Here is a 22811-nt window from a genome sequence, read left to right on the forward strand (position 1 = left end):
CTTGTGACATCCATAACACACTTGAGGACAGAAAGTCATGCTCAAGTCCCCCCTCCTCTAATGCCACAGGGCAGATTCAGCCTCAGTGTGGACTTATCCAGAGCTTTGTTTCCTCTGCCTCTCTCTCAATGAGTCTTTACTTTGTTCCCACCCATGTCATTTGAGTTGTAGTGGCCCAGTAGCTGTGTGTCTGAAACATCCTCTATACTGTATGGACTCAGGTCAAAAGTCAAAACTGTTATCAATGATCCTAATGATAGAGGGTTCTCCCAGCTCAAACGAAATGTGTAGCAGCTCTGTGAATAGTTGAAACCTTGGGTGGTGAAAAATGTTGTATTATTACAGAAAACTCACAAACATGAGTTCTGTAAGTTAGAGGGAAAATGACACTCAGGATTTTGACTCCCCCTGCTGTCGGATCTGTCTAACATTGTTGGTCAGCAGGCTAGACACAAATATGACAATCTGGGTATGTGCTTTGCTTAAAGAGGAGTAGCATTAGCTTACAGTAACTGAGCCAAAATCACACAACACTTAACCGATAATTTATCATTTACAAAGCATTCTTCCTCCATTAGTCCTAATTAGTGTGTATTTTATAGACACAGTTGTAAATGTTTACTTCTCAATTATCAAGCTCATCCATGATCAACCATCTATTAACTTACTCATTATTTTATGTTTAAATCATTAAGTCATCAATAAGTGTGTTAATCATTTACTTACACTTTGAAAAATGATCTTATGAACTTCTAACATCTTCTAAATAACTGGTATAATAATTATTGATATAGCCTAACACTTGATTTATAAATGCTGAATCCATAAGTTTCGCAATTATTGAACACATCATAGATTAGCTGTCAATTGAGAGTTAAACATTTGTAACAGTCTAATTAGTAGTACAGTATTAATGTAGGAAGAATGCCTTTTAATGTTGAATTAGGTATGTAACAATGATCACTAATACTAATAGTGTGTAGGTATCAAAAAAATTTACACAACTTTAAAGCAGAAGTAAGCGATCCGGTCGTTTTGGCTAATGCTGCGTTCCAGGCAGGCTTTTGAAACCGTAAATTACAGCATTAAGTCACAACTTACGACTTTGTAGCGTTCCAGGCAACCCACTCGTGTTTTTCCGACCTGTTTTACCTGTGAAACTGCACTATAACGGCCACTCGTAACTTCCAACCCGTGAACTCGTACCAGATCGAACTGGTACGACTTCACAGGTCGGAAAAACACGAGTTACGGGCTGCCTTGAACGCACCATAACAGTCCTCGTCCCGACGTCACCACATTCACGGCATCCCTTGGCTGCACACACAGCCCTGCATGCCGTTCTCTCTCCTCATTGGATAAAAACTGTAGGATACGAGAAAAGTTTTCTCCTCGGCTCAGAGCAGAGCAGAGGGACTGACAGACCCGTGTTTCAGACCAAACACTCTATGTAAGTGATTGCTGTCGGAAGATATAATTAACACAAATATTCCGCTTACTTCTGCTTTAAGTTTTATGTCTTTTCCCCTTCCATTTCCCATTTCTACGTATTTCAGTGTTTCCATAGGCTTGTCCAGGTTAATACTAAAAAAATAACCAAAGCCTGTGGGAAAGTATTTGAAACTCCCCTCGGGACGTTTTAGCCACTAGCAGTGCTATGGAACAATACTTTCACGAGTGGGTTCACATTTTGTTTGTACTGCATGTGAGTGCTCAGGTAGCACTTTACACCCTGACACTGGTCTCATGCTTCTCCTAAATGGGAAGAAAGGAGGAAGTCTGCAGTATGCAGAAATGGATGTAAACAACACAGGGTTTAAATTCATTTCAACAAACAGGGCTTTGCATGTTTTATGAGGAGGGAAGTGTATTCAAAACATTTGTTAGACCTCAAGGATACACACCATGCATTCAAATTGTCAATATTAAGTTTGTTTGTTTATAGGAAAACTCCAAAAGGCACCTTTAAACCACAGCAGAAAAAGAGACATGAGATGACTCTCTATCAAAAATGTAATTAACATGTGGAGCCTTGGCTCTCATTCTCCTCCTGGTTTCAAAGGTGGGAAACAAAGCAGTTCTTCAACACAACAACAGTGTTGTCAACACGCCCAGAACCCTGCCAGCTTTCATAATTACCTTGAATTTAGGTGGCCCTCTCTATTGATTCTGGCAGTGATAAACCTGGACCCAAACTGAGTGTAAAACCACAGGACTGTCAGTGGGGCCGGTAGCCTATGGAAGACATGCTGTGTTCACCAACACAACTCCTCTACTTCAAATCAGGCTACACTGCAGTGTTGCCTTGTGCAGTTTTACATTTGATACACTTTATATGGAACGATCAAATCAAGTTTCAGGTTTATATAAAATTTCACATAGAGAAAATTGATTTATAAAACACAGCAGTAAGAACTGGTCTGCTCAGATTCATTGTGCTGTGGCTTTTGCAGTATAGGTCTGGCCTCTACACCAGCATGCACGGGGCTGGGTTCACCTTGGACAGGTTCCCAATCGTACAAGCTTGTCCATTCAGACAAACATGATCACATTCACACTTATGGAAATGAGAAGCTCTAAATTGCCTGTTGTCTCTGTGAAAAACACCACTTGAAGTACAGCGAAAGGCACTACATTCAATAAGAAAATAATAGCATGTTATAATTTTTGACATAATTTGAGGGCAAAAGGAAAGGCTGTTGGCTGTGCTACTGTGAACAACATTCCCAGGGAACACAAAGGAACAGGTGCAATGCTTTGCAGCAGCTTTCAGCTAAGTACATTTTATACTGAAAAGAACTACCATCAGCAGTACTTTTATTGTTTGCCACTTGACATATATTTCTCAGTATGGTAATCGTGTTTAATCTGGGTCTTTCTTGTGTGTGCAGTTCTTGTATGCCTATGGCCGGTGTGTGTGCAATAGTGTAGCTATGTAGTTATTATGTGTGAATGTCTATGGCCGGTATGTGTGCAATAGTCAGGGTGCAATCATGTAACCATACTCAGTCTGGGTAAAGTATTCATATCTAGTCTGGGCATGTGCAATTGTATGTTTTTAAACTCAACGAATCATATTCAATCCTCCTGCAATCATGTAAATCTACTTATTTTGTTATCTATCGGTCCTCTGTTTTTATGGACTTTTTATGTTAATTGTTGTACTGTTTGGGGACTACGGATGAAATTTAGCAGCAGTGCTAAGTCCGGTGTATTTACAGTGAGTACTCATGTAATATGCACTATCCCTTCTAAATAAACAAACGAATAAATACATAAATAAAACAAAAACACAGACAGAATTTAACATTCTGACAATATCATCTTTTCCAAGACTAAATGAAAGGCAAGTGGATGGAGGCAACCCCCACTCTGCAGTGCTCTCAGTGCCACAGTGACTAACTGGGTGATTAGAGTCATTATGTGGACATGAAGAGCTGTCAGTAGCTGCATCAGGTGGACACAGTGGCTCCTGAGTGAGGACCACATGCACACAAAAAGAGACAAAACGGTAAACAACACAGCCAACCTCAAGCAGAGACTGAAGCTGCGAATGAGACAACAGTGATGCGGGAATGATGAATAACATCTGAATAAGAAATTTAGGTTTATGAATATTGAAAACAAACAAAACAGCTGGACAATGAGTCGTGACTTTGCTTATAGGCTGCGGAGTGAAGTGGCTGGACAGGAAATCAAGAAGTGAAACCATTGGCCACTTTACTGACTACACTGTGTTAATGAGCCTCAGCATGAAACATCACATCCGTCTTCTCCACTTTCCAGACAAAAGAATGTGTCATATTTCATCTCCACTGACAACTCGTGCCTCAGAAATGGGTTTATAAATATGTAGCTGATGACACTGATGGCACATACGTCATTGAGTAACTATATGAGGGACCATTTGAATTATGAACAACGGTCATAAATGGAGCACAAGGCAAACTGCGCACGCCTGAGCAAAACAATTTGCACTGTAAGACCGACGCATCATTTCCTCCATCATTTGCTCTCTGTCATCCTACTCAGTGAGGTATGTGCAGCGCCTAATTGAGGTGTCTGCTGAACTGAGATGTAATAGAGCTTGATTACATGGAGTCGACCTCCTGATAATGTTAAATGGCTACAACTGCAAGCAACATTACCCCCCTCAAGTCTGAGCTTTTCAGATAATTAGCGGAGTACGTCTATATACGAGGTGGAGAGGCTAATGAAGCACAACAGGGAGGAATGTACAGTAGTGAGTAATATTCTAATTGGTGCTTTTAATCATCGGTAGGAAAATTGAAAGAGTGGGCATAAAAAAAACATTTTAACATGCAGTAATATATTTCAAAAGAACAACAGCAGCATCTGTGTCACAGTGTATTAAACTGAGCATCGTAACCTTTAACAAAGAGTGAGAAGTTTTAGACAAGGAGGTGGACAGTAACTCAAAAAGATCCTAGCATGCACGGCTCCTTTCTCATTTACCAGCATCTGCAGGCCAGAATGTATTTAGCTGAACAGGTGCACTGAGTAACAGGCGAACCCCATCTGCTAAAATAGCCTCCGTCCCCATGCTGCTGCTCTCTCACTGTTCCCTCTGCACAAACTGCATGTGCAGACCACATTGCAACTGCATTGGGTCATCATGTTTTCCTCGGTGAACTCGCTGAGGACTGGACACACCCGTCTGGGTCACAGCAGGGGTCTCTTCTCCACATGGTTTTGAGGCAGCCAAAATAGCACAGAATCAGTCCATTGGCCCCAGTGCTTTTTTTTTTTTTTAATCTGTGACAAAACTCAGCTGCACTGTTGCACATTCCCAAAGACACAACCTGGGTTTAATTAGTGCGACCGGTCTGTCACCACTGAAAATGATACAAAAAGTTAATGATAGGATTTTGTTAGCCTCTAGAGATAATTACCATCAATCACATTCATTTCATTATGGAAGACATCTAAATGAGATGAGTGCTTTTACAAAACAAGTGCATATATTATATAGGGATAGGGATATTTTTTACAGTGTTTTCTGTGAAATGTCATGGGATGTGGAAACATTCTTCTGTTCATACATTTACTGAAGAAACAAGGACATCATGGGACAAACTGTTGTGACAGTCTACACACCAGCAGGTGTGCACATATACCAGGATGGTAGGTCAGTATTTTTGCAGTGCATTAATCAAAATTATAGACAATACCTTCATTGTCTGGATTTATTTTAGAATATGGATAAATTACACTGGATTTGCTCATAACAGGATTGAGGCTTGTGTCAAAATGTCTAAATTTGTCATCAGAACTGATGGGCACAAATAACATGCAATGTAGAAGAGGGATAAGAGGGACTGAAGCTGCTGAAGCTGCAGGTGAAGGTCATGGTGGCTGTGAAGGAGAGGATGAGGCCAGAGGAGGCTGAAATGATCTGTGAAGAGCGACAGATGGTCCATATCACAGGCCGGTCTAAAAGTGGTGCTGATATTATAACAAACTTGTCACACTGTAGTAGTGTGATGCAGCTGATAAGCTCCACAGCTGCTCATGACACTGAGGAACTGTGGGCACACCGACACGTTTCAAAACCCTTTTCACAATTAAAATTAAAATGATGAGCCCCCTCAATCCATGCGTCAATACTGCAGGACGGTAATAATGGTTGGATTGTGTGGGCTGTGTGTTCATTGCACACTTGCTCTCATTGCTAAAACTGAAGCTGCGGGACATCCCAGCAGCGGGGTGTAGCACTAGGCTAGACTGTCCAGGAATGGTTCAATGAACATTACAATAAATTCAGCTTGATGCAGTGGCCTGTTCAGCCATCACATCTCAGTTCAGTTGAATATCCGTGAGACGAGATGCCATCCAGGCAATAAAGGGCGGGGGGGGACACAATATCAAGAAGGCAGCTCTCGTATTTTGTTCATGTGGTGTATGCTATAAGCGGAAGGCACCATCCAGAGCATCTGATGTGGCAAATGTTAACAGTTGCTTTGTCCCTGTGACAGTGCAGCCATACCCTGAGCCCATTGAGCTGCAGTTGGCTGCCCTCTCTTCCCATTTGCTATCTGCACACAACACTAACTCCTATATTAGGATGGACAATGGCCATAAACGGCATTCTGAAGAGGCACATGCGCCAAATTAGGATCTCTTTAACTCACTCTTTTCAGCACTGAGGACCACTTCATTAGCACTCAGCTCCTTGTGTCAGTCAAAGGGTTGTTCAGGCTCTTGGCCGCAGCACTGATGTCTGCAAGGCAACAGATGTACCGCCAGCTTTGTATACAGAACATCTTACACTGTCTCAAACAAGCGGTCGTCCCTTACTAAATATGATAATCAAGAAATTATTTTTATTTATTTCTCAAAAATTACAGTAGAATTGCTGATCATGTTACACTTTATTTGCTGGATTTACTAAATTGTTCTCATGCTTTCCCCCCAGTAGTGCAGAATCAAGTTGCTATTTCCAAATCCACAATTCTTGCAGAAATGCCACGGCATTTACAGTATTCTGGCTGCAGCCCAGCAGGAGCTTCAGAATGAGGAGGATAAGCACCACTATTATCGAGGGCAATCATGTTAATGAGTGTTTAATTGGGAACAATGTGCTGCGAGCAGTTTAGCACGGTAAAGCAAGTGTGTTCTCACCTTTCCTAAAGAGCACCGCCTTGTCCAAATGATTCAAGTTACCGCAGCACCAACACAATGAGTTTGTGTGCCAGGCTGAGGTGATGGAGAGGGTGGTGCTCGGCAAGAGTGACGGAAAAGTGTGGGCGTGTACACAAACTCGCACACACACAGTGTAGATTTGCAGCGGTGGCCGTAGCAGAGGATCCATTACAGCCAGTTTTTCTAAATTTCACAGACATGGTGTTCCTAACACAACAGCTGTGTGAAAGGCCATGTAGCACACACAAACCCCCTATGTACAAAACTGAGACTTGTCCTAATTAAGCCACAGACCTTTTTCCAATGCGATCCTACTAAATTTATATTGAGTGTTGCCATAATCGCTCACTGTGCCTAAAAGAAATGAATTATTGAATACTATGCATGTTGGTTATACTTAGGCATTTTACGTAATCTAAGTGCAGCCCGAGACTGGTGGAATACACAATTGGCATAATGACTCAGTGATTAAAATCAGAGAGCTGTACTATGGATAGCTATCAACTGCTAAACCCAGCCCTGCAGCACCATTATCATATTCCACAGACCTGTTTGCCATAGGCATAGAGAGAAACCCGAAGCCTCATAATGAAATTCAGTGGGTGTGCAAGGGTGTATTCTCTCCTGATGAGCCTGAATCAGCCTTGCACCTTCAATTTCCCCTTTCCAGAGCACCCTCCCATTGTCGTTCCAGACTCATTAGGACTCCAGTTTTCTTGCGAGTCTGTGGCCCATTTGATATATACTGATGAAGCAACACAGTTTTTCTAGCTGCTGGCATGCCGGCTGAGATCCATTTAAACAAAACGACAAAATCCCCCCGAACAAAAGAACACACGCTGACACTTTGCTCCATATGACACAGAGACATACAAAGAGACACACACACACTTTGGAAAATGCAAATTAACATAAAATGTAATTAATATTTAGACTCCATTCCTGTGTTCTCTCTCCATTTCTATTTCTCATTCAGCTGGAGGATGGACTACACCAGTTCCAGTCGATGCAAAGCAGAGAAATTCCGCCACCAATCTATGATAATTATCATAAACAACCAACATTCATGATGGTGTTTGCTGCCTTAATTAGTTACTGAAACAACTCTGTATATTACGGCGTCTACATATCATAATGATAATCAAATATCATACTGGATTGAATCAGCGACAAAAACAAATATGCTTATAGATTCATTACTACATCACTGTATTACTAATGAAGTGTTGCGAATAATGTATTTGTGCTAAAGTTGTCCTCTCGATCTGCCTGTGGCCCTTGATGGTGGAGATCTCTACATGTCCAGCTGGTACTGCACACATACTTGTGCTCCCTGTCTCCGTCCATCTGCTCTTGCCCCTGTATTTACAGCCACATATTTCCCTCTTCATGCTGGGAGCCCATACCTGCCAAGCAGGGAACATTACTAGCTCCACTATCGCCATCCTGATCATAGGCAGAGGTACAAAGCCACAAGGACAGGCAGGTTTTCTAAGTGAGAAAATAATTTCATGCACAACTGAAAATCTTATAGGAGCTACTGTAGGAAAAGAAAGCCAAAGTTGAGATAAGGAGGAAGGGAAGTCTGCTTATGGCTTTACTGCTCTAAAAATACAGGTCTTATGAGCCTTCTTTTTTTTTATCTATTCAGGTCATCACTATGTCACCACTTTGAGAAGAAAAGCACATTTTGAGAATATTAAAGTGGAGAATGATGCCTTCATTGCAATATTGTACCTCTGCCTACAAGTAACTGACTAAGCATGAAACTGATGGACAAAGTCAGAGGATATCTCTCAGCTCTTCATGCTGAGTCAATTTGCTGTGCATTACAGAGAATGTCTTGTTTGTTCCTGCAGCACACAACCCAAAGTCATGCTGAACACAGGGATTATGTGAATATGGATGCACTGTATAGTGAAATCCTATGGATAAAGAATAGCACTTGGCCTTGGCGTTCCAGTCAAGTTTCATTCAGGTGAGTGAAGTTGGACATACAATCAAAAGTGTAGCGGGTCATGTAGAATCATGGAATCATTGGAAATCAGCTTTGTAGACAATCTCAAAGGCTTCAATGGAAAGGCATTTCATAATGTTTTTCAGATAACTCACCATAAGAGTCTGGTCCTGGAGAAGCTCTTGTCCACTCTAGAGAGAAACAGACAGGCAGCAAATTATAGTTGGTTCTCATTTTGCAATATTACAGTAATTAAAAACTAGAACATGGGAATCAAACCCACGATCTTACTGTAAGGTCAAGACAGAGCTAATCAAATAGACACACACATGATCATCCTTCTATAAGCACTGATATGGAGGAGCTGTAATCACATTAGGTTAACTGTGTGTATCTGTGTGTGTGTATCTCTAACTTTTATCACATGAAGTTACCTGTGTGTGTTGGAGTGTGGGAGTGGAGTGTATGTTACCTGTGTGTTTTGATGTGTGTGTGTGTGTGTGTGTGTGTGTGTGTGTGTGTGTGTGTGTGTGTGTGTTGGTGTGTGTGATTGTGGTTGTGTTTGACAGAGACTTGAACTAAACCTGATGAAAGTGCCTGAAGCAATGGTATAAAAGTTAAAAAAAGCTGCCCATAATAAGCACAGGGCTTTGAGAGAGAAGTCAAATAAGTACAATAGGGAGCAACAGGAGGAATAAAGTTACTTCATACCACAGCCTTCTCAATTTATAATAATTGGCATGTATTGTTTATTCTTATGTATTTATTTTATGTATGCTCTTTTCTCTCTCTCTCTCTCCTCTTGTCTCCAAATGTAAAGCACTTTGAGTTACATGGCCATGTATGAAAAGCGCTATACACATTAAGTTATTATTATTATTATTGAAGAAAGTGGTGAAACAAAAATAGCAACAGTAAAGCTAAAATGTAAAAACATTGAGCTGCAATGGGGGTTGGATGGAACAGAAGAGTTGGTTGATTTTGTCAAGACAGGCAACCACTTTCACATCACTTGAAATGATTCGATCAATGGAAAAATACAGCTCAGTGCAGGTTGTGTTTTGAACAACAAACACCACAATGCGGTTCCATGAAGCCAGATGAATATGATCCACACCGCCTCCCTCCAATGCTCTTCTTTTCTTGCCTCCACATCCTTTATCTGTTCCTCTGCCTGCCAGCTACTTGCTAAGTACATCCAGAGTGGGATTGTCTCAGAGATGGGAAGTGGCGCTTGGCAGAGGCAGGCAGGCAGACAGACAGATAAAGTGTTGGAGTCGATGCTAGAAATGGGGCTGACTAAATAGCGCAGGTTTCATAAGGAAGAAGACTCAGATACTGTATCACAAAAGATAAAAGGCCAGGGATTGTGATCTGTTGTTGTTACATGGAAATATGGGTTGATATGAGTAATGACAGAGGAGAAGAGTGCTGGTGTGTGTGTGTGTGCGCGCGCGCGTGTGTGTTTGAGGTAAAATTAACTGCCAGGAAGATAAAAGGGGTGAACAGGTGATGAAAGGCAGAAGCTGGGTTTGGCTTTTGGTGTATTACATTTAGAAGTGATAGGAGGTTTTGTGGTTTTGTGCTTCTCTCTTTCTATTTACCATGCATACAAATGATGCAGGACAGACTCTCCCACCTGGATCAATCTTTCATGCAGCCCCTGAGTAGACGACAATCAATCTACTGATAATCACAGCTTATCCCTTTCCTCCCCTGGGCTAAGCCTATCAAATAATTAACGTTGCTTTTTAATGCAGACGCACACTCGCAGGAACTCGCTCTGTTCTTCAGCAAAAGAACGAAATGGAAATAAGTTAAATGTAATTGAAGTGATTCCTCTGACGGCCTCCCTCGAGTGTTTAAAGAGAGGAAAGGCGGCTGAAGTTTGGTTTAAGTACAATGTGCAACAGCAGCGTGTCAGGGAAACTCAGTTTCAACTTCTCCTTGGATTACTGCTGGGTCACTTCATTGATGTGTCTACTTCAAAATACAAGATTTATCAATACGGTAAACTTAATCCAACATGTAAGGACAACTTCTGTGATTCTGGCCTGTCCAGTGTAGCATGTTAAATACTATAAAATCAATACTGTACATTACTTGCCATTCATCCACATTTTGTCATCAGTATCTGTTGACTCTAACACAGACACAGTGTATTTCTTGATCATTCATTCTCCTTACAGTGCTTCATGAAAAACCTTCCAAACTGACAAATGAGATTCCTGGCAGTGCCAAAAACCACTTACTGTAAGATTTACCCAAGGAGAGTGTGGATGCATTCAGGCAACACTTACATATGATTTACCATCACCTCCATAAAATATTCATAGAGCAACATCTCGCTCACTTTTAAAATAATTGATCTATGCCACAGAGGGGTTGGGGTGTATGTGAACAGATGCACAGCCTAATGTATTTTAAAATCTTGTTTCAGCTTTAACATGTCTCCCTCTAGTCACATGGTTAAGAAATTAATTCACAACCAGATACACAGTCCTGCTGCAGTACACATGGCGGAGGGAGAAATCTTTCAATCTAACACATTATATACGGAAAATAACCAAGGCAAGGCAAGACAATTATAGCCCGTTTTTACAAACAGTTTGTCTCAAAGGGCTTTACATGGCATCATAACAACATCCTCTGCCCTTAGACCCTCACATCCACTGAGGAAAAACTCCATAGAAAACCCTTTTAACAGGGAAAAATCAGAGAAACCTCAGGGTGAGCAACAGAGGAGGGATCCCTCACCCAGGACGGACAGACGTGACATAGATGTTGTTACAGACAAGAAAGAAAACAGTTTATAACACAGAAGGTGGGAAACATTCATCCAGCAGCTACCTATAGCTGTCAAATAAATGTAGTTTTCTGGTTTTACAGTAGTCAGATCTACTGCAGCAACACCACACAAGGACAAGGACCAGTTATTAGGACAAGGAAGTGAGTGCAAATTCAGTTTCTAAATTCTAAAACATGGATCCAATTATTCTTGACAGAGCAGTTGGTCTGTTATCAACAGTGTGCCCAGCCCACTGGGGGGCAGGATAGAGCAGAGTGGTGAGAACATCTATGTCTCCACACTGATGATATTCTACTTCTGGAAGCTCTGTAGTGCTTGTTACTTTTTCTAGCTCCGTCATGTTACCGGCTCCCCCACCAACCACCAGCCACCACCCTTCTTCCCTCCTCTCCCACTAGGGGAGACCAGGGATGGGTGCACCATGGGTCAGTTGACAAATGTACCAAAATACAATTAAAACAAACAAAAAGGGGCTGTGTTTAGCTCAGTTGGTAGAGCACCTGCCTCTTCAATATCAAGTTTCTGTTTCTATGTCAGAGTATGTTATAACTACCTCAGACTACAGCGTCACTCGGCGTGTTTGACACTAAAGCAGAGCTTTGTGTTGCAGAGATAACACCTGCACCATGTAATGGCAGAGATGTTGCATTAAAGTTTTAACATTTCCTTAAAACAGCTCCAAAATACAAATAGAAACGTTAGAACCATCCTGTTGTAAAATATATTGGTTAAGTTGTATAAGAGAGAAGAGGATGATGTCAGAAATGGAAACAGTATCCTCACAGTGTGACTGACATCAAACGACTCCTATAGCGCACACACCTAGTTTTGTCACTCGATACATCTCACCTTTGTATGTGACTGCAGAACGTATTTGAAATGGAAACACTGACATTATGTGAATTGCTGGTGAGGGCTCTGCTCTTTTGCTTTGTTTGTTATTCAATGTTGAGAATGGAAATATTGGTTTGCAAGTCAGCGATACGGTAGGTGATAATCCACCTGCTGACATAGGCAACACACTGTTTTGGTGTTAACAGTCAGGAATGAAAAACAGAGCCGACACATACAGTAAACAACTACACCTCCATCCACTGAGGGGCCACATGACACTCGCTGACAGAAGGACACACCACATAAGTTATATATGTTAGTGATTTTCTTAAATCATTGATCACTATTATTCAGAATTTCTGTGAATATTTCATCCACTGTCCAAAATTGTGAAATAAATTCCCATGATGATTGTTTATTTTTTCCACCCAACTGTCCACATCCAAAAGAAAATGAGTTGAGTACATTAGATAATGAGAAGCAGCAAAACAGGAAAGATTAATTATTTCTTAGAATGGCTGCAGACTGATTTTTTGTCTGTTACATATATTTAACTAATCGATTAACTAATCCTTTCCAACCCAATGTTTTTAAAACATACTACAGTATGACCCAATTCTTGAGCTAAATTCCAATGTAAAATATCTGGATTTTCATTATAATTAGGCCAGTTACTCCCAGTGAAGATCATCCGATTTCAAATGAGCTGAAATGTTCTCATTAAGATGGATATTGCAATTATTTTCTTATGTTTCATAATCACACACATGACTGAGAGCTGAGAGAGTGAAACATATATACTACGTATATACTTAAACCAGAGTAGAGGTTTTACTCTGGCAGAAAAGAGGAGGATTAAAGAAAATTGTGTAAAATGTGAGAAATCAATGTGAGATACAGCTAGGCATATTCATCAGTCTTCTTTGAGTGGAAGGATGAGGGAGCGTTAGCATTCAAAGCAAGATTGTCAAGAGCACTTCAGTAATTACACCAGATCAGCAGTCTTCCTCTTCCTAGACTGGATAAATAAGGGTTGTTGTAAACTCTTAAGTTCGCTCTGCAGGGTTCCAAGATGTAGAGCAGTAGTGCAGGAATTATTATAAACCGGGACTGCCTCAACTCCGACTATATTTTTTCATTTTTGCTATTTTCAAGACAGACCACTCTCATCCCATGTTTCATGCGGGCATCTACAGAGGTGGCAGTGAACCAGAATTTCACCAGCTAATTTGATTTCCGAGCTGCCGTCAAACTTTTTAGAATAATTGGACTAAATTGAATGCAGCTTTAGTAGAAGTGACAAGCAAACGTCTGGGGGAGGGGGGCAGTTTGGCTGGTTGCTGAGAGAGGATGCAGCCTGGCAACGTCCTAACAATGCAAATATTTTAATCTTCTCAAACTGATGAGAATAACTGAAGTGAGAGAGAATTAAAAACAACAACTTAGACTTATTTTCTCAATCAGCTTCTAACTGTGAAGTGAAGTGGTCCAACATTACGTAACATTTTACACAAAACAGGGTTTACATTGACACCAGAATCAGATTACATCTGTCAGTCACTGTCAGTAGAATTTGATCAAACTGCTGCCACTCAGTCCTAATGAAACTGTTTTTGTGTGTCAATCTCTTCACAAGTCACATCTCTTTTGTCACAACTTTTATGCTGGTTATTTAGCCATGAATATTTGATGTTATAGAGAATCATTTTGACACGTTTTCAGATCAAGTAACAGACTGTTGGGATCACTTTTAGGCATCAAGAACATGTTGTGGACACAACATAAAAACCAGCTGGTGTTCTGAACACTTGATCACTGAACTGACTGAATGATGAGGGAATATCTGGCTGTTTAGCTAACTTCTAATTGTGACAGTTGTCAGCTGGTGTTGGGTGAGTGGTGTCAAGTGAGTTTTTTCTTTTTTCTTTTTGAAAAACAAATATATCACCATCAAGACCTGCAGATTTGAGTGATAATTATCTGCAGGTTTATCCCTATCCCTATTTATCCCTGAGAAAATGATCATGTTTTAAACACAAACATCTCTCACTGAATGTATTTGTTTCATCATGCAGATGAATCAGAGTAACCCAAAAATACGTAAACAAACTGATGTAAAATGCAGCAGAAAGTAAATGTGTATTGTGCGCATACGTGTGATGTGTTATACTGTAGGTGTCATACCTGTGAGGGAAAACACAGCGTTGGGTTATGTGCACAATCCTCTAATCTTCCACGCGGCTGAGCAGTTGCCAGTTGTCTTCAGGCTTAAAGTTGACTTTAGTCAACAGCAATGCAGCAGCCAGTCATAATTTTATGCTTGTGAAAATACCAACACATCCAATAGCTTCCTCTAAAACTTCAGTTTACCATCACAACCTCAAATCTGAAAATAGGTAAGTCACTCACATCAAACAAGGCCTTTAAGCTTGTGTGGGAGTGCTTATGGGGGCAGTGACTTCACCTGCTTGCTCCCATGCTTTAAATACAAGTGGGAGGTTTAAAGAAAGATTTTACTGAATATCCACAACGTAAAAAAAAAAAAAAAAAAAGCTGTCTGCCCACACAGTCCTCAAACGTATATTGTTTTTAATTGTTTTGCCTATTTCACATAATTGCCTGCTCTGAATTTACATGGCATAACAGAGAGTGGCACTAGAGACAGTAGCCTACAACTGTAACTCAAACACAAGGCACAATTCCCAGTTGTTGTTGTGTTTTTATAGCTTGTCTGTTTTTGTTTGCAGTTGTTTTTAAATATTTTGTAGAAGCAGCCACATTATTAAATGATAACAGCAATTTCCATTAAATTGCATGCGGAAATTATGCTGCGACAAAATAACTTCTTCAAGGACAAATCCTAAAACAAATGCAGACCAGTAATTTGATGTCTCATCCATTTCTGTTTGAGAATCCCTTCTCTGTTATTCATTAGGCATTAATTTCCCTGCAGAGACTCCTTTTCAACAACAGAGCTTTTAAGAGCAGACACACATTTTGTTGACAACTGCAAACAAACCAAATCTGTTCCACGCATTAAAGTAAAACCAGAAAAGCTCACTCCTTCTCTGGAAACAAAAGTGATAACTCATAGACAGCATGTCTTCAAAAGAATCCCAAAGCCATGGCAGGTTAGAGATTAGAGGAGCAGGCTGGAGACTGGAGGGATACCAGACTGGAAAATAGATAGTCTGGAAATAATGTGGGGATACCTCACTTCTTACACATTAAAGCAGAAGTAAGCGATCCGGTCGTTCTTGTCAGCCGATGGAGTTAGCAGCCCCCGCCCTCGTCATGGATCTATTGGTCCTCATCCCTACGTCACCACATTCACGCGCATCCCTTGGCTGCACACACAGAGAGGACCGCCCCTTTATGCCGTTCTCTCTCCTCATTGGATAAAGGTTGTAGGATAAAAAGTTTTCTCCTCGGCTTACAGCAGAGCAGAGTGACTGACAGACCCGTGTTTCGGACCAAACACTCTATATAAGTGATTGCCATCGGAAGATATAACTATTTAAGACTTATATTAACACAAACATTCAGCTTACTTCTGCTTTAAAGTTCATGAGTCGATAATTAAAGCAGAAGTAAGCGATCCGGTCGTTTTGGCTAATGCTGCGTTCCAGGCAGGCTTTTGAAACCGTAAATTACAGCTTCAAGTCAGGCAACCCACTCGTGTTTTTCCGACCTGTTTTACCTGTGAAAGTCACTATAACGGCCACTCGTAACTTCCGACCCGTGAACTCGTACCAGATCGAACTGGTACCACTTCACAGGTCGGAAAAACACGAGTTACGAGTTGCCTTGAACGCACCATAACAGTCCTCGTCCCTACGTCACCACATTCACGGCGTCCCTTGGCTGCACACACAGCCCTGCATGCCGTTCTCTCTCCTCATTGGATAAAAACTGTAGGATACGAGAAAAGTTTTCTCCTCGGCTCAGAGCAGAGCAGAGTGACTGACAGACCCGTGTTTCGGTCCAAACACTCTATGTAAGTGATTGCTGTCGGAAGATATAACTATTTAAGACTTATATTAACACAAATATATCACTTACTTCTGCTTTAAGCCGGTTTAAAAAGTATATGTGCTTTGGTTCAAAGAAACCGTGTCCGAGTGAGTGGTCTTCTCTTTGGTTCAGAGAAACCGCGTCGAAGTGAGCGCTTGGCTCGTCAAGTCCAGCTATGTTGTCTTTTTTCTGTTGCATGCTCAGTTCTTATGTTCACACCGGGCGCGAGGTGAATTTTTCGCGCGATAAGATTACATACAAAGTCAATGTACAGACGCGAATGGACGCGAATTTGTGCCGGCGGCGCGAATGACGTGAACGTTGCGACGCGAATGAAGCGAACACGCGAAATTCGCCTGTTCGCCTGTCTGACTCTGACCTCAGTAGTCACAACAATGGTCAGACACACCTGGATTAATCCGTTTGTCCAATAATGTAAGACAGGAAATAAAGGAGCTGGCTAAAGTTCAGGAAGTAGTGGAGCTGGGCATAAAGCCAATTCCACCGGAGAAGACACAACAATAGAAAAATAATCAATACTCTTCAAACAAATGTATACAGCCTGGCAATTAAGAAACCATAATGGAGGGAGCCTGGCAAAAGAAGAAGAAAACATAGAATCATCCAGAATGGGGGGAATTGTAACTTTCCAAGCTTCAGTGACTAAATAATTGTACTTAGGCCTAATATGACTTGTGAAAGATCTTGTCTGGCTTCATCATAAAAATGCAAAGTAGTTAGGTTAGTATAACATTCAAAATTTAGTCAGAATTGAAAGTGTGAAATTCTTGGTTCCACTCAGCTGAACTTAAGCACTTCATGTAATTCAAATACAGTTAGTCTAGAATAACGAGACCTCAGGTTGGAAACGCAGTCTAAGTTGTTATTTTCTCTTGAGGAGGTAAACATTGCCTTTCACTCAGGCTGAGCTCGGGGATCTTTGGCTGATACGGCTTTAAAAGCTGCAATAAGTGAGTTATTCCATAGATTCCCTAAAGCTAAACAGATGATTCCCAAAATTCAGCAGTTAGCATCAACAGAGACAATGACTGTTACAGCAGGATTACAGTCACTCAATATTCATCATGGACTACTGACGTTTTCCACCTGCCAGGAGTGACACAAGCTGTAATCACACCACTGAGCATTTACTCCCTTACAGAGCTGACATGGCTGATGTGACACCCTCAGCCTTCATTCGTGTGGAGTTTCTAGCTACCTGACGAAGTTAAGTCTAATAATCACTCATTTTTTAGCTTAGCTTTGGTATCTCATGAGACCCTGAGAGAAAATCACTATGGTTGATTTGTTCTCTCTCTGAAATCTATCTTCACCAGTCGCTGACTTTGGATTAGCTGATGGATGTTCACTAAACCTGATCGTGTGCTATTTGATGCTGTGCAAGTTGTGTGTGCAGCTTTTAAATGTAAATGCCATGCTGCTGCAGCTGAGAATGGGTGGAGGAGAGGGGTCAGAGTGAAGCATACACAGGCAAATCACGTGGCATGAAAACAAAACAATGGGTTGAAAGCTGCTAAAGCACTATACTGACGTGCTCTTGACAATCCTAAGGGGATCTGTGGAGTCAAGTGACAGTTCTTTTTGTGGGTACATCACTACAAGCAAACCTCTTTATCATCACAAGCATTACACTGATCTATTGTTGAGTTAAGTATTGATCAATGCAGCTCTAAATAACGTTCTACAGCAACAGAGGCATTTCCCACAAGACTGTTCATTTTTTAATGTGGAAAATCCATTTCTAAACATCACTGTGGACATAACTCCTGTACAGTATGTTCCACTAGAAAAAAATTGGACAAATGGGAAAGTCCAAGCTGCTCAACAACCACAGGTTCGAGGTGCCACTTGAGATTTCTCTCACTTAAAGACTGATTGGAGTCCTTAAAAAGTGATTGTAGATGAAATGATTCAAACTGGCCCTTATGCAGCTCAGCTCCAGGCCCACAGGTACTATATCAATGATTACTATACTATACTATACTATGAGTCACATCTGGTTGAATTGGACCTAACAATCAAGTAGATAGTGACAGTTCATCAGATTGCAGGTGATGAAAATGCTCCGTCAGGTATGCTGAAGATAAGGTTCTCACCTCTGCAGTCTGCAGTGAGAAGATCAATTATTTTGTTACTTAATGACATAAAAACCTTGTCGATATATACTGTGCGCATGATGAAAAGTCCTCCATCTTACTTATATATCAGAAAAGGTGGTGATTTTACAACAAAGATCAAATTTCCTGAAACCAAGAGAGGTTAATAAAATACATCTCTGTGGTTTGTTTCGAAGGAAAACTAAAACTAAAACGTACGGTTGGAGTGCAGCTGAGAACACCGGCGGTGAGGGTGTTCATTGGAGAGTATTTTCAGAATACCAATATTATTTTGGACTACTACTCTACAAATTTTATTGCACATCCCGATACAATGTGGTTGTTGCTGTTCCAAAAGTGTTGTTATCCGTGCCCCGCAGTGGTTGGCAGTATCAGTCTGTGTATGCGGACTAGCTTTCAACCTGACCCTTACCACAGCTTTGTCAAACTGAGTGTTTTCCTTAGCAGACTTGGCAGAGCCCACCAGCTGCACTATACAATAGTAAAAGTAATTTCATTGGCTCATGAAATTTAATTCATTGTTTAGCTGAGCAACTCATTGCTCATTTTAGACAATAAAGTGTTCTGAAAGATTCACAGTATGACAGAGCATTCCCTCTGTTACACCTCACTGATGAGATATTCATTACCATTGAATACACTGCTAACTGCTCCCCTGTTTCCCTCAGTGGTACACACTACCTAAAGAGCCTTTAATTGAATCCTTAATCTCACAATAACTCAATGTTCCCAGCATTTGATTGTTTTCCTAAGAATGACACAGCATTTCTTAATGTGTTTGTTTTACCCAAAGGAAAAAAGGAGCACTTTAACAGCAATATATAACCCTAATGTGTTGATCATTCCTGGATTAATTTATATGTGATTAATGGGTCTCCAAATGTGCTCCAGCACCAGTGTATTGCTTTTACTCATTGCCACACATGTAGGATGTTTTGGTGAGTGGTCTGCGCTGTCTGTCCAACAACACCTGTCAAGTCTCAGAGAAAAATGCTGGAACATCTCAATGAGCCAATCACATGCCACGAACACCATTAGCCTTTCACACTTTACCACACTGATGTGATTATTTAAGCTGTATAAGTACTGACAGGATAACAAGTAGCTGAGCAGGTACAGTGCAGCCTCATCTTCCTCTCATGGCACGTCAGCTGGGCTGGCAACAAGATGCAACAGGTACAGCAGAACGCCCTGTAGTTTTTAACAATAGCAGACAAAAGCTCGCAAATTCCAAATTGCACTATGCGCTCAGAGGGAATAAATCTCTATTATCTTACCCTCCATAAGCTCCAAATGTGAAACTCCTTTTCCTCTGAGGCATCCTGCTGAGCGGCTGATGACACGTCCCAGTGGTGCGCAGGATGGCAACGCAGTTTACAGCTCAGGCTGCAGAACAGCAGCCATGCTTATTCCTGTCCCTATCTGTGTTTGTTTCTCTGTGCACCTTTCCTCTCTTTCTATACCTCTTCCACTTACTCGTCTCTCCTCGCTCCCAATTGTCTCAGCCCTAACCGAGAGTGTGTGTGTGTGTGTGTTTTGTCTCAGAGTATTTTGTGTGGATACACACCCATACCCTCCCCCCTTGTGTCTCTTCTGTGTAGCTCCCGTCTCTGCCACATTAAAAGAAAGGTGCGTCCTGATGTCCTGTCGCCTTGGAAACAAACAGGATGATTTATTTGACACTGACTAATTCTGTCTTATTTTGAACAGGAAAAAGACACAAAATACTTGAATTTTCCAACCATGTCCCATGTTGGTAACTTAACTTCCCCATGCTGTTCAACTCCGGCTCTGGCAATCATGTGAAACAACAATGGTTCTTGTACTACTGTACAGTAGAGGCAACAGCACATAAAGGTTAGGGAAAGATGGGATTTATGCTCTGCTTTGGACCTTTGCTGCAACCAACAATTATTTCCAATATTGATCACAGAGCCATTGATTTTTTTCCATTGATCACTCCATTAAATGTCAGAAAATAATGAAAAATACTACATTATATTATATAGTTTCCAATAGCCCAAGGTGATGACTTCAAACAGCATGCTCTATTAAAACACCAGTGTAAAACTCAAACATATTCACTCTACTGTCATAAATGAGAAAGAGGAACATTACATTCTCATATTTAAGAATATTACTTTTTTATTTGAAATGACCCAAAGTTAAATTTCCATTACATGACATTATGTAAATGAGGTAAATGATTGATTAATCACGCAGCATATTTTCACTGAATTTTCAAAATGTGCATTTCAAAGTTAAGAATCAAACGTCTGCTGACATAACGGTGGCAGCCGTTACCAAACTTCACTTACAATTATTACAACTATTATAATTCTAGTCATTTCTATATTAGGTAGCTTTTAAATATAATGGTGGAAAAGTTAATCTTGTTCTCTATTAATTGTCGTGCTGCCAGTGTTCATGTCTGATTTCCGGCTTTTTTCCTGTCTAAACTGTTGAGGAGGGTTCAGCGATGTGGCAGAAAAGTTTTGCATTGCACCTAAGTTGCGGTGCCAAGGTGCGTGCCAGCTGTGTCAGAGGCTGATTTGGCTCCCTCCATTTCATTTTCATCTAGCTGTTGTTGGAGTTTCGCTTTTGAACCCGATGATTTTAAAGCAAACAGGGCATATGCGAGGGTCACCACGGGCCAAATATATCTGAAATAATTTTGTCCAACACGACGACAAACAATGACAACTCCCATTGAAATTAGGTCAAAAAGAGGGTGAAGCAAATTATTCTCTGATGTGGGAAAGTCTGTGATGTTGCCTGACCTACTTCCACCTGGTAATTCCAGCTCTGTAATCGACGTTCAAACATTTCGCTGCGATGACACTGAATAGACAGTAGTGTTTTACCACTGATAACATTATGTCTCTTGAACTTTATGAATAAACTGAATGGAGAGACGTGTCAATGTGACACCTCTGCCGGAGTGTGTGGAAAACGATATCTTTGTCAATCTGCTGGCAGAGCATGTGTCTGCTTATAGTCAAACAAGAGAGGACAACCTCACATCTGCTCTGAAATCACCTCCTTCTTGTCTCTTCTCATTTTCTTTCTTCTCCACTACGCCTCTCTCTCCCTCTCTGTCCTTCTCTCTGCTCTTTTCTCCTTTCATGTCCTCTCTGTGCCTCTGGCTGCCCACTCTCCTGTCTGTCGCGTACACTGTTTATCTGACTAAATCATTATGTTTCTGCTATGACTGGACTGTATATCCTTCTCTACTCCATCTGGTTCAAGTGCATTGATTGTCCTCTTGTCCCCCTTACATGTCAGTGTTACAGTAATGTCAGGCTGCCCTGATGACTCCACAGTCAACCTTTTGTAATTCCATTAAGTCTGACTGGACTGTGGCCAGACACTGGCTATAAATCAAATCAGAAGTTTACAGAGGACGACATAGGAATGGTCCATGAATATCCATGGTGTCCCCATCAAGGTCCTTCAGCTCCTATATTGATTGATAATGATGCAGTGTCCTTCTGATATCTAACTATTCTGTCTCCCACATAACAGCAACTCATCATCTATTATGAAGATCACAATCACAGCTGGCGGAGGCAAACATCTCAGACATCCCTGTCATGACCTCAGAGGCTGTTGAGGATCTCATTTCGGCGGAGGTGGGCTTCAGCATTGTTCTTCAGGAACTTAAAGGTTCCTCTGGCTAGTTGTCCTCTGCATTCCCATCACAGCATACAGTCCAGTGATGTAGTGATTACAAGCAATGGAGGTAAATACAATACACCTCCCTTCCAGTATGTGGTGGAGAGAAGTCACCATAAAAAAAAAATGTAAAAAAAAAAATGTTGCGTTTGCGTGACTATAGATGAACATGGTGTTCACCTTTTCATTCCGAAACACCAATTCCAAATCCCACTGGATATCTTCTTTCAAGTAAATGGTTAGCGAGGCCTGGACCTCTTTGTCTTCTCCATCTTAAACATGGTGAAATATGAGTCTCTAATCACAACAAAACAGTCAGCTTGCAGCTACAGGCTTTTGATCAGCGGGCGGGTGAAGTAAAATGATGCAAGTACTCATACAATCTGAAATGTTCAGTACAGCACACCACATGCCCAAAAGTTCCTGAACCTTTGGAAAGCACTACCCCCCAACTAGGGACTTTTTGTGGATAGATCAATGAAACCAGAACTAGACCCTGCTTCCTGTGGTGGTAAAGGATCATATGGTTATTTCAGCAGATTTTTTTAAATGCAGTTTTAACATACTGAAAAGATATCTAAATGTGCTTTCTCATTAAAGTCCCCAGGCAGTAAGTCATATCCTTTCACTTTAACAAAAGGTGGGCACAAATGGCTGTCCCTGCTTTCCAGTCAGCTTGTCCTGATAATGATACTGAAGCATCATGTCTCTGACAGAATGA

At 41.1% G+C, this 22811-nt stretch overlaps 1 protein-coding gene across 4 annotated transcripts in view; it reads right to left on the minus strand.

Moving 5' to 3' along the window:
* Positions 1-19999, minus strand: part of rap1gapb (RAP1 GTPase activating protein b) — a 63927-nt gene extending 43928 nt beyond the window's left edge. For 2 of the 4 annotated variants that reach the window (XM_085777817.1, XM_085777810.1), the window contains exons 1-2: positions 19693-19940; positions 8776-8811 (exon numbers count right to left, since the gene is read on the minus strand). In XM_085777817.1, the coding sequence (XP_085633943.1) occupies positions 8776-8811; positions 19693-19736 (80 nt within the window). In that variant the 5' untranslated portion in view covers positions 19737-19940. Of the gene's footprint in view, positions 1-8775; positions 8812-19692 lie in introns of all 4 variants that reach the window. The other 2 variants (XM_085777815.1, XM_085777813.1) reach the window with 2 other exon arrangements.
* Positions 20000-22811: the final 2812 nt, after the last annotated feature.

This window comes from Trachurus japonicus, chromosome 5, assembly GCF_045865225.1.
Source record: "Trachurus japonicus isolate A0001 chromosome 5, Traja_1.0".
In the NCBI taxonomy this organism is placed as follows: Eukaryota; Metazoa; Chordata; class Actinopteri; order Carangiformes; family Carangidae; genus Trachurus; species Trachurus japonicus.